Source organism: Podarcis cretensis (genome assembly GCF_951804945.1).
Source record: "Podarcis cretensis genome assembly, chromosome: 5".
NCBI lineage: Eukaryota > Metazoa > Chordata > Lepidosauria > Squamata > Lacertidae > Podarcis > Podarcis cretensis.
This window is the reverse complement of record NC_137174.1, coordinates 20,896,271-20,912,415: the sequence shown is the minus strand read 5'-3', so window position 1 is coordinate 20,912,415 and position 16,145 is coordinate 20,896,271. Positions and strand designations below refer to the sequence as shown.

Genomic DNA, 16,145 nt, shown 5'->3' with positions numbered 1-16,145 from the left:
TTGTAGAATCCAGTTTCATAAACAAGACACTTTCAATGCCCCACATAAGCTGAGGGTGACATTAGAACATCATGACAAACGAAACCAACGTGAAAGGCTCTCTGCAAGGAGGGAAGCTTGAAAACTATTGCAACTAGATCCAAAGATGCCTAGGAAGGTATTGGCTGTAGCCTGACTGAAGATTCAGTAAACTGCTTTTAAGCACTTGTTGCAGAAGTTGCCTGCACCACAGTTGTGGCCAATCTGGTTTGCAATGGAGTATCTAATATGTTGAAATTAACTGAGGGTTTCTGCTTCACGCCTCTGTATCACACCTTCTAACTGGGAGGCCCGAGATAATACTAAGCTCATAAAGCATGCTGAGTATGAACATTCCAAGAATACCTCCCTTTGTGTACAGGTTGTGCTGTTACATAAGAAAGAAAGGCAGTCGAGCATGTCATCCCCTCCACTGGTTTACCATATCACTGCATTCCAATAAGGCACTTTCAGCAATGTTTCCAAGCAATGTTTCCAGCAATGTGTTCCTCCTGTACAAATCTGAGGTGAAAGATCCTCTATGATAAGAAGACTGTTTTTCCTTAGATGCTCCCCAACCTTTTTGCTACTGTACATGAGTGACTTAAATCACTAGTAAGCTAGAAGTCTCATTATTTGCTATTTACAGAGTGAGAAAGATCATGTCTTTTCCGTGGCCTGCCCTCATTATTCCTTCCCCATTCCCTCACTCCTTCCGCACCAAACTTCTTTTTCAGAACAGCATTTCATTGCACATGTATTAGGGAAGGATGAATCTCTATGTTTCTAGACCACGTCACAAGTTTTCTCCCATAATTTATTTCAATTTCCGCATTAATCTGCATTTAAAAAACAACAACAAACCCTTCTCAAAATCAGGGGTGGTGTCAAGGGTTGGCATGTGGTGTATTTTTCTCCGAGAATATGCATTAAAATGGGCCTTTGCTCTCAAAATCCATATTTTGATACTTTCCAGAACAATGTCATTACACTTGGAGAAATGTGAAATATGGTGGATAACTTAAGTTCCAATGCACGCATTGGTCTGAGATGTGTGCATCAGGTTGTTTCATATAGGAATCCAAAAAAATGTGAATTCTTCAAGTGGTTGTAGCATGCATGATGTTCTGCGAACTCTTCTTAAAGAGCAATGTACATGTAATGAACCTAAGCATTACTGAAAGAACTTACTAAGAGGATGTAAATGGCATATGTCAAAACTACTTCCCTTGTAATTAACATGATTCAGAAGAATGTAAATTGGTGCCTTTGTAATTACTTGTTGCTGTCCTGTAGGAATCGGGTATGCAATTTATCCAAGTGTCTTTAAGTAAATTGGTTGCAGCGCACTGTAATCCAGTTCTTCGTTTGTTTTTGACTCTTTAAATTATCACGGTTCCCTTTGACCCCCGCCTTCACAATTTTATGTAAAAGTGCTTAGTCTAAAGAAAGAAGGAAGCCCCGCTCAGACTTGTTGAGTAGGATAAAATACTTTTGAACAGTTTCTCTTCCCAAAAATTTTATGTGTCAAACTGAGTGCTATTTATAGAGCTATGTGTACATAACACATACTGCAGTGCAAATGGAGCACATTGGTCTTGTGTCTGAGCTGTAATTCTTATGCCTGTTTACTCAGAAATAAGTACCACATCGTTCAGTGGATCTTACTTCTAAGTAAGTGCATATAGGATTATGCTTAAGACACATTAAATATCACGAGACTTATTTTTTAAAACAGTATGCCCACAATTTACATGCCTTTAACTTGTGTATGTTCATCTTTATGTGCTGGCTGGGGCGGGGAGAGAATTAAAAGGGGGTGAAAAGGGGGTGGGCATCCAGGAAAAAAGTCTGGTAATCCCACCCACCATTGAACCCCCTGTGTTTTGACTATATGTGATTTTGGATATGGATAAATATGGCTAGGGTCACACTTTTTGGCCAGCTGTGATAAACTCTGTCATTAGCGACTTTGAATGAATCAATTTCAGTTTCACACCATAAAAATGACAAAACTGTCATTTTTGGAAGGGTTTGAAGTAGATAAAGGAAATAGGAACTGTAAAATATTCTCAGCAGTTGGAAGAATGCAACCTGAATGGCAGCCTTTACCATAGTACAGTATAAGCATCACCGTCTAACCTATAACTGAAATATTATTTGCATTTTACCAAGACAAAACAGAGAATGGCTTGCAAAGGAGAACAGCAGCAAAACCCTGGAAAACCCCAAAGTGCACAGCTACAAACCAACTGGCCTGCTAGTAAAAACAACACAGATAACATCTGGCCAGGCCAGTTTCCTGCTGGTTGTTTGGCAAGCCTACCAGCCAGCCAGGTGCATAAAAACCTCCCTGCTTTGGCAGTTCAAGGCAAGCAGCAAAAGGAGAGATTTGTAATACTCCTCTCAAACCAAACTGAAGTCATGTTCTTTCCTGTAATTTCACACAACTTTGAAATGTACCCCATCTTGGCTGGGGGGCAAACTGGTTTACGGTCAGTTGACGATGATAGCTTTTATTGTGTGCTTCCTTTACACATTTCCAGACACTTCTAAGAAAAGCCATGTAAAATCTAGGTATCTAAGGGGAGCTTTACCAACCTTTCACCCAAACCATGCTTGGTTATTTGTTTTCGTTACACTTTTCTTTAAAATACAGAGGTTTGGGTCAAATATTTTATCAATCCACAATCTAAGCCAAAGACAGACTTGTACCACTTCTTGCAGACAATACACACATATTAAATGCACTAAAGTTGTTGGACTACAATTCCCATCACCAGAGGTGTACCTAGGGGTTGGAGAAGCCGGCACTCTCTGGGGGTGTAGGCCCTGGGGGAACACAAAAATCACCCCAGAAATCTGCCTCCAGTTATCTGTGTCAGGTCATGAGTTTAGACCAGAGCTGGAAACTGAGCAGTAGAAGAAATGGTGAGGTGAAGGTAGACCGCTGGAGACTATGGCATCTATGATGTATATGTGTTTAGCAACATGCCACTGCTGTTGCAGTAAGATCAAACGCAGGAGATTCTTCCTGTCTTTCTTGCCATTCCTCCTCACCTCACCCTCACTCCAGACACTTTGACTACTTGGGTCACATAAAATGTAGTGATTTCTAATGTGGCTACTATGGTAAAGTGATTTGCCGGGGGGTGGGGCAATACAGATCCTTGTCAACTGCATAAGGGACCCTAGATACACCTCTGCCCATCACCCCTGACTTTGGCTGTGCTGACTGATGGGAGTTATAAGTCAACAACATCTGGAAGGTAACACTTTGACTACTCCTAGCCACACACAGAAAACACCAGGGATAAGATACTGGAAATGTGCTTATGAGGGAAAAGCCCGTTGTTTCCTCAACTACCTTGATAGAACTGTTCTTATCACCATGCAAGGAAAGCCTCAAATGTTGACAGAGATGAACTGCCATGACCTTTGTAACAGAGTGTGGAAAGAGCAACACACAACCTTGTCCCTAACCACCCACCAACATTCAAGATGAGAAGCTCGTAGAAATTAGTTCTTTCCAAGGTTTGTTTAGAATAGGGCCTAAGCCGCAGGTTAGTCATTCTTATTAGGCATGTTCGCCATTGTTATTATACACAGCTGCTTTCAAGAGGCACAAGGCAGGGACTAAGTGTAGAGCAGTGGAGGCCAAAATGTAAGTGTTTCTAAATACATTGAAATATATACATTCTTACAAGCAAGGTGGGAAGTGATGGGTTGCAACAACCAGGTTACAAAATTGGAGCTATGTCCCGAGTAGCCCAGTTTTAGCAACAAGAATTAGACTAAAAAAAAATGAAAATGAAAAAAATCTTAGTCATACTTGCCTTTAAACCAAATATAGCTAAATGATTGGTGTCTCTTTCATAAATTTATATCCTTCTCCTGTCTCCCGCAAAACGAAATTCAAAGCTGCCAATAGCAATAAAATATACACACAAACCAAATTGACAAATAAACCTTAATTTAAAAACAAAAATCAACAAAAAACATCCATTCATAAAGCTCCCCAAACTGAGTGAAGCTATAAAGGAAAACAGTCTTAAAATATTAATAAGAATGAGAGGATGGAGGTTTTCCATCCTAAACCAGGCTTTAGCCCACAAAGTGTTCGGGCTTGGCAAATCTAAACCAAGAGGACTTTCCACAAGGTGCATGCCACAAAAAGGACTCTGCTCCATTTTGCCGCCCCCTGGGATTCAGGTGATTCCTCAGGTGATGAATGGAGCATGTGAAGAGGAACTTATGGAAGAAGGTGCTCTTTGAAGCATATGGGTCCCAAGCAATTTAGGTAATACTGTATTTTTTTCTCTTCTTTCATAATGCAATATAAATAATACAATCATAATACTTAAGGGGGGGATGCCAGAAATGCACACTTAATTCATTCTTGTTGATCCTCCAGAACAAATAGATAAATAAATTATTAGAATTTCTCCAAAATTCTTCAGTGAGGTACTTCGGCAAAAGCTTTTTGAAAGTCCAAGTACAAAATATCAACTGGATCACCTCTATCTGTATGCTTGTTAATACTCTCAAAGCTCCCTAAGAGGTTAGTGAAACAGGGCTGGCTTACATTTGCAAAAGCCATGCTGGTTCTGCTTCAGCAAGACTTGTTCTTCATATGCTTTCCTGGAAGACACATGAAACTAACTGGATGTTATTTCTTGGATTCCCCCAGATCACTTTTTAAAAACTGGCATCCTGATGGCCACTTTCCTTTATAGAGGCCAATCTTAGAGACACATTAAATCTTTTTGTTAACAGTATCAGCAATTTCACATTTGAGTTACTTAAAAACACTTTGGTAAATGCTATCTGAACCTGGTGATTTTCCGTTTTTATTTTGCCACTAAGGCCTAGAACACTTTCTCTTATCACCACAATTCTTCAGACTCTCCTTCCTGTGAAAGTTAGTTCAGGCACAGGGATCTGAACTATATTGTCCATTGTAAAAGTATTCACCCAGCTTCTCTGCAAACTTCTTTTCTTCCTTCAATATACCTTTGACCTACTTGTCGTCTAAAGGCTGAAGCACTCCCCTAGCTTATCTCTGGCTACTAATGTATATAATGATTTTTTGTTGTTGGTCTTTATGTTTGCTTGTTCATAACTATGCACGCCTCACATTTCGTTCCCCCCATCTCATACTGTCTGCTTGCACTTCTTTTGCCAAAGTTTGTTTCCTCATTTGGACAAGACTTTCTGAAGATAGCCTTCTTTGCTTCTAACAGTTCCTTCACTCTGCTTGCAAACCACATCCCCTTGGTCCTGATGGTACCTTTCTTGATCGGTGGTAACCATTCTAACTGAACTTCTAATATTGTAGTTTTCAATAACCCTGAAGCATTCTGGAGACATACCCTTCTTAACTTTCTCTTTCAACTTCATTTTGGGGAAATTTCCTCTTTTAAAGTCAGATGTGACTGTGTTGCATTTAACAATTAACCATGTGAGTAATCTCGTGCATATTTCAACACAGCAATGAAGGGCCGGGGGCGGGGGGGGAAGGGTCATGGGGGCAGGGAGTGGAGCATCTAAGAACTGTTTTCGCAATCAGCTTTTAAATTGTCTTTTGCATTTCCTACACTTGAACACAAATAATGAAACCTAAATGAGCTAGAACATTCATTCAGTTTTAAAACAAGCCTCTTCTATATTTGATATGTCTAAATACTGGAAAAAGAGGTAACAAATTAAGACCAAAAGACATGGCTACTAGCGGAAAAAATCAGAGGGCTACAGATACAGTACCTGCCCTTTAACCCATAAATTATTCCAGGACAGGACAGCAGTTAACCCTATTAGCTGGGCAAAACGTGTTGGACAATAAAGAGCTATTGTAAGCATACTAACATGATATACAGTAATTGTTTTATTATTATTATTTTATTATTATTTACTAATTACGGCCATTGTTATAAGAGTAGGAGTAGAAGCATGTTAGCAAGTGGGGAAGGGTGAGTCTCCACCGCAAGAAGGGTGTATATTCTAAATATACACAATGCGGAAGACAACAAAGGGAAGGAAGGGAGGCAAAGGAAACAGGATGAATGTAAGCAAAAGTTTGTTAGGTTTTAGCTGGGGATGAGAACACTGTTTTAATTATTAGGATCTGGGGAATTTTTCCACAGCTGCTAGCGTCCTATTGAAGTAATGTGAAGTTGATGGCAATGTAGAGTGTGCTGTGTATCTGTTAATTCAGTCTGTTTGGATTGCTGGATGATCATACTATTTGTTGCTTGTAAAACTTTGTAAGGAGCCATGTGCCCTGATAATGCTACATAAATGAATAATAATAATAATAATAATAATAGCCATCCAAATCACAAGTACACAATCCACGATTTGGCACTCATGCAAAGGGTCTGTTTGTCAGTGCTTACCGTTACTATCTGTCAGAATTCCCCTTCTGACAAGAAATAACTCAAAAAGCCTTTGTTCGAAACAACGAGGAACTATTTAGAGAAACAGAGTCGGTTCTGTGAAACTGGCTAGAAATACCCTGACTGCTCCACACACGACCTTGGGTGTTTTATTTTTTCAAAATAAAAACTCCAGATCATTCAAGTAAGTTCCTCATCTTTGCAGCCCAGCCCTTTCGATCTCGGAGAAAGCAGAGCTGAAGGGTGAGTGGGGAATAGTATTACCATGCGACCCAACCTGCTGGAAAGCTTTTCATAAAGGGAAGCAGAGGGTGGGCTTTTCCTTTCAAAGCTGGCACTCTCAGCGCACAAAAGGCAGCTGTAGTAGTAAACTCCACTCCTTTTGAATCAGACAAGCTTCCTCTCAGCCAACGGCAAGCCAAGCCAGCTGCTGACGTCAGAGCTGGTCTGGGAAGCTCGCAGGCTTTCTGGTTTTGCTCAGATCAACTGGAGCTGCTTTTGAGATCTGAGCTGGCGGGAAGGGCAGCTGAAGCCAGAGAGCTTTCTCGTTTTCTCCTCTCAGGCTCCAACTGCGATGCTCGACTAAGGGTTACCTCTTTTAGGAAGCCACCAGGATCAACATAACACTACAAGCTTATGTACATACTACAGAAAACAATGAGGGTAAGGAAAAAGAATTCCCCATTCTTCCTTTATTTCTCTTTTACGGAATTTTCTGGGAATGTTTTGTTTTGTTTTGTTGTTCTAATACTTCTTTCCCCCTCCTCCTGAAAAAGCAGTAAATGACATTCGGGACTCAGTCCCCCCAGGTGAAGCTCTGGCTTCTTTGCTAAACTGGAGTCGTGTCGCATGTCATGCACTACAGCCAAGGTTTAAAAGTAGTGCGTATGTGGATATTGTTAAATGGCTTTGCTGTGTTGTGGGGAAAAGAACGGCTCCCACGTTAAAAAAGCTGGAGGGGTGTCTCTTTTTCTCTTTATGGGATCCTGTCAAAGTGCATTTTTGCTTACAGATCCAAAATGCACATTGCGGTTTGGTTTCGCGTTTGGCTGCTGTCGTATAAATATAATTGGGCCAGCTTCAGAGCACTTGTGCTCCAGAGACTGCTGGCGAAAGTACAGTATGCGTTTTACATTGTTTTATTTAGAAATAAGGAATTATTTGAGCTCTATTCCAGTGTTTACTGACAGACATAACAAGAGTAGGTGACTTTTAGCCTCGGCATGGGAGAACATAAAAATCTTAAACATCCCAGCTCTGCATTCTTAACATGCCAAAGCAAATATATTATTTCCCTCTCTCTCTCCCCCCTTCTCTCTCTCTCTCTCTCTCTCTCTCTCTCTGTTAGCTTTTAACTTGTTTGGTTATTGCTCTCTTTTCTTGAAGTGGAACTAGATCTTGCTAGACGCACTACTTTGTGTATATTTTGTACTCCTCATGGCAACCTATAGCATTCTACAATGCACAATGTGATGTCATCACCCGTTTCATTTTTCTGACACCATGATCAATGATAGGAGAGGGAATACATGGCAGAATGTTATGTTATTTTAGATTTTTGTGTTCCTTGGGGCAGGGAGAGGTTTTGCTTTTCGCTTATATTATTCTAGATTATACTACATAAGAGAAACATGTCATGCAACTACAAGTCTCAAAACCATTGAATCCATTGTCTTGGTAGTCAATGTGGTACAGGGGGGTGGCATTTCCCTGGGCTGGGAAAATCCAGGTTCAAACATCTATTCAGTCATGTTTTTGGGGTAGCCTTCAGTAAGTCCCTGTTATGCCAACCTCAGAAGGTCATTGTGAAAAGAAAATGGGGTATTTTAAAGGAAATCCACAGGCAAGCAACTTATTTGAGATAAGCCAGTCCTCTCTAGAGATGTAAAGGCGCTGTCAAAAAAACAAGAAAATAATCAGGGAAAAACTCCAATTTCCTTCTTTCCCTCCCCTTATGACTTCCCCCAATGGGGGGAAATGGAAGTAGGTTTTGTTGCCACAGAATACCTAAGGGTGTAAAGAAATGGATCCTGGGGAGGTTTAGCTGAATTGCAATGTACAGTCATAAGAACCACGTGACCTCCCAGGTGTGCATATGTTCCCTCTTTCTGCACATTCTGGGGGTGGTGGGTGAGGAACAGCAGCAGAATGCCTTCTAGCATTGCTTCTTAAACGCTGCATGTTTAGGGTGATTGTGAAAGTGGTCTCCTTCCCTAGAGCCAAATACACATGGGGCTCCTTCACAGAATTGGGAACCCTGATTGCCCCACAAACCAAGCTGTACACATGTACAGCAGTTTGCACACATTCTGCTTTTACACTCATTCTGAACATGTGGGTGCCAGGGAGCATGGGTAGTGTGTGCACCAATACCAGCAAAGTTGCTAGCAGGTGCAAGCCTCTACCCAAGTTTATTTAAAATGTGAGGAGGGGGTTGTTTAGTATAGATGTACTAACATGTCATTTCATGGATCTGGAATCTCTTCATGCGCGGCCAAGGATTCTACTCTTCATATTCAAATCTAGGTGCCTAAGAACACAAGAGTGGTCCTTCTGGATCAGGCCAAAGGTTCATTTTGTCCAGCATTTTGTTTACATCAACAGCTGGCCAGATGATGAGAAAGGGCATGAAGGCAACAGCCCTCCCATGTGGTCTGCCCTCCACATCTGGTGTTCAGAGGTCTACTGCCTCTTAACATGGTAACTTTCAACTATCATAAGCTGAGAGCTGTTGATACACCTGTCTTCCTCAACTGATAGGAGATAAGAACTACACAACTTTTATAAGATATCTGAAAGCAGCTCTGTATTGGGAAGTTTTTAATGTCTGACATTTTATTATGTTTTTGTATGTGTTGGAAGCTGCCCAGAGTGGCTGGTGTATAAATAACAATGTTTTTATTATTATCAGGATTGTACCCTAAATGGGGCTACTGATGAATAAGAGGGAGGGAGCAGCAGGCTTGGAAGCAAACCCAAGGTTTCCAAAAGTACAAAAAGATTTCCCTAAGGGGAAATCTTAAAAGGGAAACCCCAACACTACCAAAACCATCTAGTTAGTACTGTCCATAGTCAGTGGCCTCAGGATGCTGAATGTCCATTGGTGGAATGGCAACTGGGAGCAGTATGGAATGGTGTTCCTGGAAAAGGGCTTGGCTGGCAGGCTCTAACCTTGAAAAGAAGTGCACTACATGACAACATTTTGGGATGCAGGTGGCGCTGTGGGTTAAACCACAGAGCCTAGGACTTGCCGATCAGAAGGTCGGCAGTTCAAATCCCCGCAACGGGGTGAGCTCCCGGTGCTCGGTCCCTGCTCCTGCCAACCTAGCAGTTCGAAAGCACATCAAAGTGCGAGTAGATAAATAGGTACTACTCTGGCGGGAAGGTAAACGGCGTTTCCGTGCACCGTTCTGGTTCACCAGAAGCAGCTTAGTCATGCTGGCCACATAACCTGGAAGCTGTACGCCGGCTCCCTCGGCCAATAAAGCGAGATGAGTGTTACAACCCCAGAGTCAGCCACGACTGGACCTAATGGTCAGGGGGCCCTTTACCTTTACCTTTACATGACAACATTTTGTTGCAGGCCCCACTGGTCTAAGCAGATCCCTGCATCTTGTTGCTTTGAATCTTATGTTAATTATTCACTTTGTGAAGGAATACCTCCTTTTGCCTGTGGTAACCCTGCCAATGAATGAATTTCATTGCCTGACCCTGCGTTTTAATATTATGAAAGAAGCATGTTCCCTCCTATTCCATAATCTGCAGTTTGGGCATGCATCTAGATGAAATAGCCTGACAGTGCACACTGTACATGAGTAGCTCATTAAAAACCACTGCCATATCCCTTAAAAGGAAGGAGTAAACTCACAGGCAACTCGCATAATAAACAGAGTCAAGCTGCCTTCCACGTCCCTCCCTCCCTCCCTCCCAAAGAAACATCCCATTTGTCAAGCTGTCATGTGAGCCTACAAGGATGCCTTGTGACTAAATTTGTGAAATACCACAGAACATTACCAAGAAAGCACTTGTGCATAGAATTGCCGTGTCTCATTTCTCAATTATATGTCAATTAGATGCTGTACATTTTGTCTCTCGTCCCCATTCACATGAGTCACTTCAAACATTTAAATGACAAACACTGGCCTGGACTGTGGGAGGGATATGCTGCTGTTTACTATTAGGGACATTCTGCCTTCTAAGTCGTAAACAGCTGTGCAGGATTCTGTCCTAGCATATGAGCTGGCAGGAGTTTTCTTCTTTTAGTTATGTCTTGGTGTCAGGGTGATGTTGGAATTAACTTAGACAAGTCCCCAACTGGCTTGCTAAATATTGCTTGGGGGGGGGGGAGCTGCCTTAAAAGGGAACATAATGTTTGGCTGGTGCTTTATATAGCAAAGCTGGCTCACACTGAATTAATGTGCCATATGAAATTTAATGTTGCTCCCCCAGCTCACATCATGTTGTGGTATTGCCTCCTCAAGGTTGTCCCAAAAGTAGTTCCATTCCCCTCTTTTTTATATAAGTAAATTGTGTGAAGGGAAGGACCTGCAATGGGAGCAGTTATGAGAGTTGCAATACCCTTGTTCTAGCCCCTATTGTCCTAAGAGGTGTGAGGCATTTGTGTTACACCATTCAGGGTTTGTTTTGGGGAATGCGGGGAGTGGAAGAGGGTTAACAGTAGAAAGCAACAATTATTTTAGTGTTAGTATTAATGATGAAGTGAGGTTGACTCACCACCTTGGACCTTGCAATGAACATCCATGAATTTTCATCAGGTAGTGGGAGGTTCATGAACTGTTTGCTTGCATATGCATCAAAGGGCAGTAAGGAGTCATGCATGCCCATTACAAAGTTTGCTGAAGCTCCATGGCTGGTGGAATTTTTCATGTGCCATATAGACATTACATATGCATGGTAGAATTCTGAGTGATGGCATACAGGAGCTCTAGCAGTACTTAACAGTGATGTGTTATAACTTAGTTAATGGATCCTCAGATATTGCAGGATATCTACATTTTAGTGCGATTAAGGGGACTTTGTGGTTTATGATGTGCCTGGCAGTGACTGACTTAGTTGCTCTAACGTCACAAAAAGCAGAAATGTCTCTGACTGCCATTGGCTCAGCAGCTCAGAGCCCAGAAACAAGCATGGCAGGCAGCAGGAAAGGCGATATGGAAGAAATGGGGGGTTTGGAAAGGAAAGGTCCTGAGAAAGCAGTGCCAATCTGCCGAAGAAAGTAGAGTCCAAAGAATAGAGGGAAAGCAAAAGCTGGGGCGGGGGAGAGAGAAACTGCAAAGAAAAGAAAACTGAGATGGCAAAATTGCTCATGACCAGGAAATGCAAAGGTGAAGAATTACATATTAACTAGCAATAAAGAGCCCTATCTTTGGCTATAGGCCTTGAGTATTCACATATTTCAGGAAACTAATTTTCCACTAGATCCCTTGTTCGTGGCAATAACACAGTCTCATGGACGTGATACCATACGTACCAGCCATGAAATGTTTACAAAGCCATCCCAATATCCATGGCACGAAGGAAGCAAAGCGATGTCACCTGAGCCACTATTGAGGATTTCTCTTAGCAGCTACTCCTGATATAGCTTAGCAACCTTGAAAATTCAGGCTAGTAAACACGAGATACTGAGAAAGCATATGGAGGGCTGATGCATAATCACTCTGACATTCACGTTTCATGATCTAAGCACACCATGGCAACTTGATTGTTTTCGCCTCCCATGTAAATTTGCTTTGCAGCCACACATATTTGTAGTTGTTGACTATCGCATACTTCAGTCTGATAGCTAGGAGAAAAGCTGGGTGGGGGGGAGCTCTGATCTCTGCCAATAATCCAGGATAGCAGGTATACTATTTTTCCCTGAAGCAAGACAGAAACACAAGACACTGTAAGGTTGTGTTTGCAACCAGTATGTTGTTAAGACAAACAGGCAGTCTGGCCACATGTGTTTCTGTCCCAGGATAAGACCTGGTTCCTGCTACCTTCCTCTGACCATGCTTAGAGAAAGCTGCCAGACTCGGATATTCGGTTTAACCAACTGCTCCCTTTCCCAACTGTCCCTATAGCCCACACACCTTTGAAAGCATCACCCCAGCAACGCATTCTTCAGTGTTCCAGAAGCCAACTGCCTCCCCAGATTACCTGCTCTTTGGCAGATGTTGTGTCAGCAGACACATCTTCAGACATTTCTAGAACTGTTCATGTATGAGAGGGCAGGGCAAATGAGATGAACTGCTGTCAAGATCTAAACCAGATGAAGCAGAACAGCCATGCTTGAATCAGTTTTCTGCTAAGTAGCCATCTAAACGGGTCAGGCAGAATTGCTTTGTTCCACCTTGGGAAGCTCCTCATGTCATGTGGATATTTCCTGTCCTGTTAAGATCCATTGAAGAGACTTCACTACACAAGCCCCATCCTTGGGATGCTTGAACATCGATGGCCTTGGAAGGGCAGTGTCATTTCTCTTGAGAATTCTCCCCCCAAGTAAGGCCCATTGTTTGAAGTCTTTACTTACAAAGTTTAAACCCAGGAGTGAGGAGCTTCCAGATTTGCTGGACGAAGAGCCCACCAACCATGACCACTGATCACTTGGGCTGAGGCTATTGAGGATTAAGTTGAACAACCCTTGGAAGGGTACAGGTCCCCAACTCCTGTTGTAAGGCAACTCACTTCCACCATGTGTTTAATTTGTGGGTTTTTCATTGGAATATTTTAATTGTGAATCTTAAGCTTCTCTTTTAATAGTTACTTGTTTTCATAGGAATCCTTATGAACAATTTTTAAGACTGACTGTTTGGTTTACTCCTTTGTAAGAATGTGTCCTCGAGGTTGTCTTCAAACACTCTTATTGTGAGACACAAATGTCATCCTGCTAGCCAGTGCACAATGTAGGCCTATCAATGCGTATTTAATTTAACAACAAAGCCAGACAAAAGGCTTTGTGCACACTTGGGCATGTTGGGACTGCAAATTCCTCTTCCAAAGTTCATGCTATGTTATGTGCAGTACAAAAAAAGCAGTCTGACCCTATGAAGAGTTGGCCAGAGGTCTAAGCCGAATAATTGTAGTAGACTTAAGCAGGCCTAATGTTGCACAGGATCAAGCTGATATTTCTTCAAAACATGGGAAAGCACCAATGAGACACATGAAAAAGCCGCTGTATATGGCTCACATCGCTTCCATTTTCTCCCTCCACTTTTGCAGGAAACTATGCCCCAGACACCAATATTTTCCAGCATGCTTGGTTCCGGATGTAGTGGGCAGGTGCAGCCAGATACAGGAGAGAGGAGTGGAGATCCTGTTTATCAAGATGGGAGTCTCATCTCTGGATCACTAGAGGCCCTGATTGAGCGCCTAGTACCCACCACAGACTATTATCCAGATGTAAGTAAATGGTTGGAGTTTTCCTTATTTTTTGCCACCGTTTTCATGGCCTGGGGACTTGAGGGTATGCACAGCTGCTGGAGGAGAACTGAATTCATCCTTGGTGTTTATAAGTTTATAACACTTTCCTAGGATTTTTAGTTAGCAACTGGTTGGTTGGTTGGTTGGTTGGTTGAAGCAGCTTTCCCCATGGAAACATGGTGAGCTTCCCATGGAAACATGGTGAGCTTATTTGCACAATACAATTAAATTTCTTAAAAAGTCATTTTCTCTCCCTAAGGAGCTTTGTGATCTGTAGTTTGGGGGGAGGGGAGGGGGGAATCTCCTCCCTCTGACCAGAGGCTGTTCTCAGCATCATCCAGCTAAGGATCCTAGTGGAGAAAGCCATGTAAAAAAAAGAAGAACTTGTATAAAATCAGTAGAACTTTGCTGTGCAGATATGGCCTAGATACTTTTGTTTGGTTGTTGAACTGTCAGCTTTCTCACTTTGCTGGTCAGATCTTTGTTAGTATACACTGCATTTCGAATTTTCAAGCTTTTATTATTTGGATTTGGACTGGGGGGACCTTGACTCAAAGTTCACTTGGTAGCCTTAGGCTAGTCACTCTCTCTTTGTTAACTGGCTTCATAGGGTTATTTTGAGGAGAAACTATACCAACCTGAGTTACTTGGATTAGAGGAAATTCATGAAACTAAATATAAATACCAAAACAAATGCAGATTTGCTGCATCCAGTGTTTTAAAAATGCACTTTCTGAGTATACACCTTCGTAAATTCCTTAAGACAGCATGCTGATTGCCAGACCTCAGGGAAATGATTTGATCGTGCCGTTTCAACAATGAGGGGCTTATCTCACACAAAAATTAAGTGAATAAATTTTCATCTGAGGTGTGTTAGAAAGTATCCACCCTTAAACTGGGATGACTTTTGGCAGTGGCTTAAGCCTCTTGGTTTGCATACTGCTGTGACTGTTGAGTATTTAAGTACAGTCATAAATTGGTTTTCAAATGCCTTGTGATTCAAATGTTTTGGCTCCTGAATGCCGCAAACCCGGAAGTGAGTGTTCCGGTGTGCGAACTTTTTTTGGAAGCCGAATGTCCGTCATGGCTTCCGTGGGTTTTGATTGAGTGCGGGAAGCTCCTGCAGACAATCGGAAGCTGCACCTTGGGTTTTCGAACGTTTTCGGAAGTTGAACAAACTTCCGGAACGGATTCAATTCGAGAACCATGCTAAGAATGGGACAAAATGAAATGTCAAGTAACATGAGTATTGTTATATCTCAGAGGCCCCTGATTTCAGGGGCAAGCTGCATTATCACCTTTTAAAACAATCTCTTCATATTCTCCTCCTGCTGCTCCCACAATCAAATCTGCCAATTCGTGTACCTCTTGAAGGAGGAGAATGTCTGATATACTCAACTTTAGTCACATGATAAAAAGTTATTGAGTCCTGCCAGCCTATTAAACCAGTTATGCTGACCTGTAATTGCATTGCACCTAGTAGACAGGCAGTTCCCATGTATGTGTAAACCCTGGAAGGTTGCTTCTAAATAGTTTGCTCTATTCTTTCCTGACCTTTTAAATGCATACAGCACAACATGCATGTTTGATCTTTCCTTTATGATGCTGGGGGGGGGGCATATTTATACTTCTATGTATCTATGAATTAGGGGCAAACTCTGAAGGTTGAAGGATTCCAAATATGAACACCAGCTTAAAAACAAACAAACCAAAAACTTGTTACATTTAAATTGGGACCAGCTTGAAACTGCATTTTTCTCCTGCTCCTGGCACTAGCCGGCCCTCCCCTGCTGGTTTCCCCTTTTTCCAAACAAAAAGTAATAGTTAATTTTGGTAAGAGAAGGGATAACCAGATGTGTGGTCTGTCCTTAGCTGGAAATTATGCCCTCCCACCCAAGTATATGCAGGAGTTTTCTATGCCTCCTGAATTGAATCAGGAGACAGAGAAAAGCATAATCACCGTGGTCTTTGGCTATCATTTTCTGCCAAAGACTGTGAGATTTGCAGTTTTATCTTTCAAATCAATTCAAGAAGAAGGGGAAATTGCACAGTCTGCAGCAAGAAAATACAATATTTCAATAGTGGCCCATATATTGCACAATCCTTGCCTTTTGGTGCCATTATCCAGGTTATACCCAAGACTGGTGTGCCATTCTTGCCCCATTTCATAGTGTCATGGAGTTGGAAATAACAATGAGGATCATCTAGTCCAGCCCCCTGCAATGCGAGAATAGGCAGCTGTCGCTTACGGGGATCGAACCTGCAACCTTGGCATTATCAGCACCACACTCTAACCAAGGGAGCTATCCA

The 16,145-nt window shown here is 42.0% G+C and overlaps 2 protein-coding genes across 7 annotated transcripts in view; one reads left to right on the top strand and one right to left on the bottom strand.

The window, feature by feature from the left end:
* The window catches only part of RASGEF1A (RasGEF domain family member 1A), a 224,869-nt gene that overhangs the window by 170,665 nt on the left and 38,059 nt on the right, over positions 1-16,145 (top strand). For 4 of the 6 annotated variants that reach the window (XM_079975711.1, XM_079975708.1, XM_079975712.1 and 1 more), the window contains exon 2: positions 13,635-13,814. In XM_079975711.1, the coding sequence (XP_079831837.1) occupies positions 13,641-13,814 (174 nt within the window). In that variant the 5' untranslated portion in view covers positions 13,635-13,640. Of the gene's footprint in view, positions 1-6,850; positions 7,077-12,637; positions 13,087-13,634; positions 13,815-16,145 lie in introns of those variants that run through there. The other 2 variants (XM_079975709.1, XM_079975713.1) reach the window with 2 other exon arrangements.
* LOC307215928 (uncharacterized protein) overlaps positions 1-16,145 on the bottom strand; it is a 231,283-nt gene that overhangs the window by 188,418 nt on the left and 26,720 nt on the right. The gene's annotated exons all lie outside the window — the stretch shown is intronic.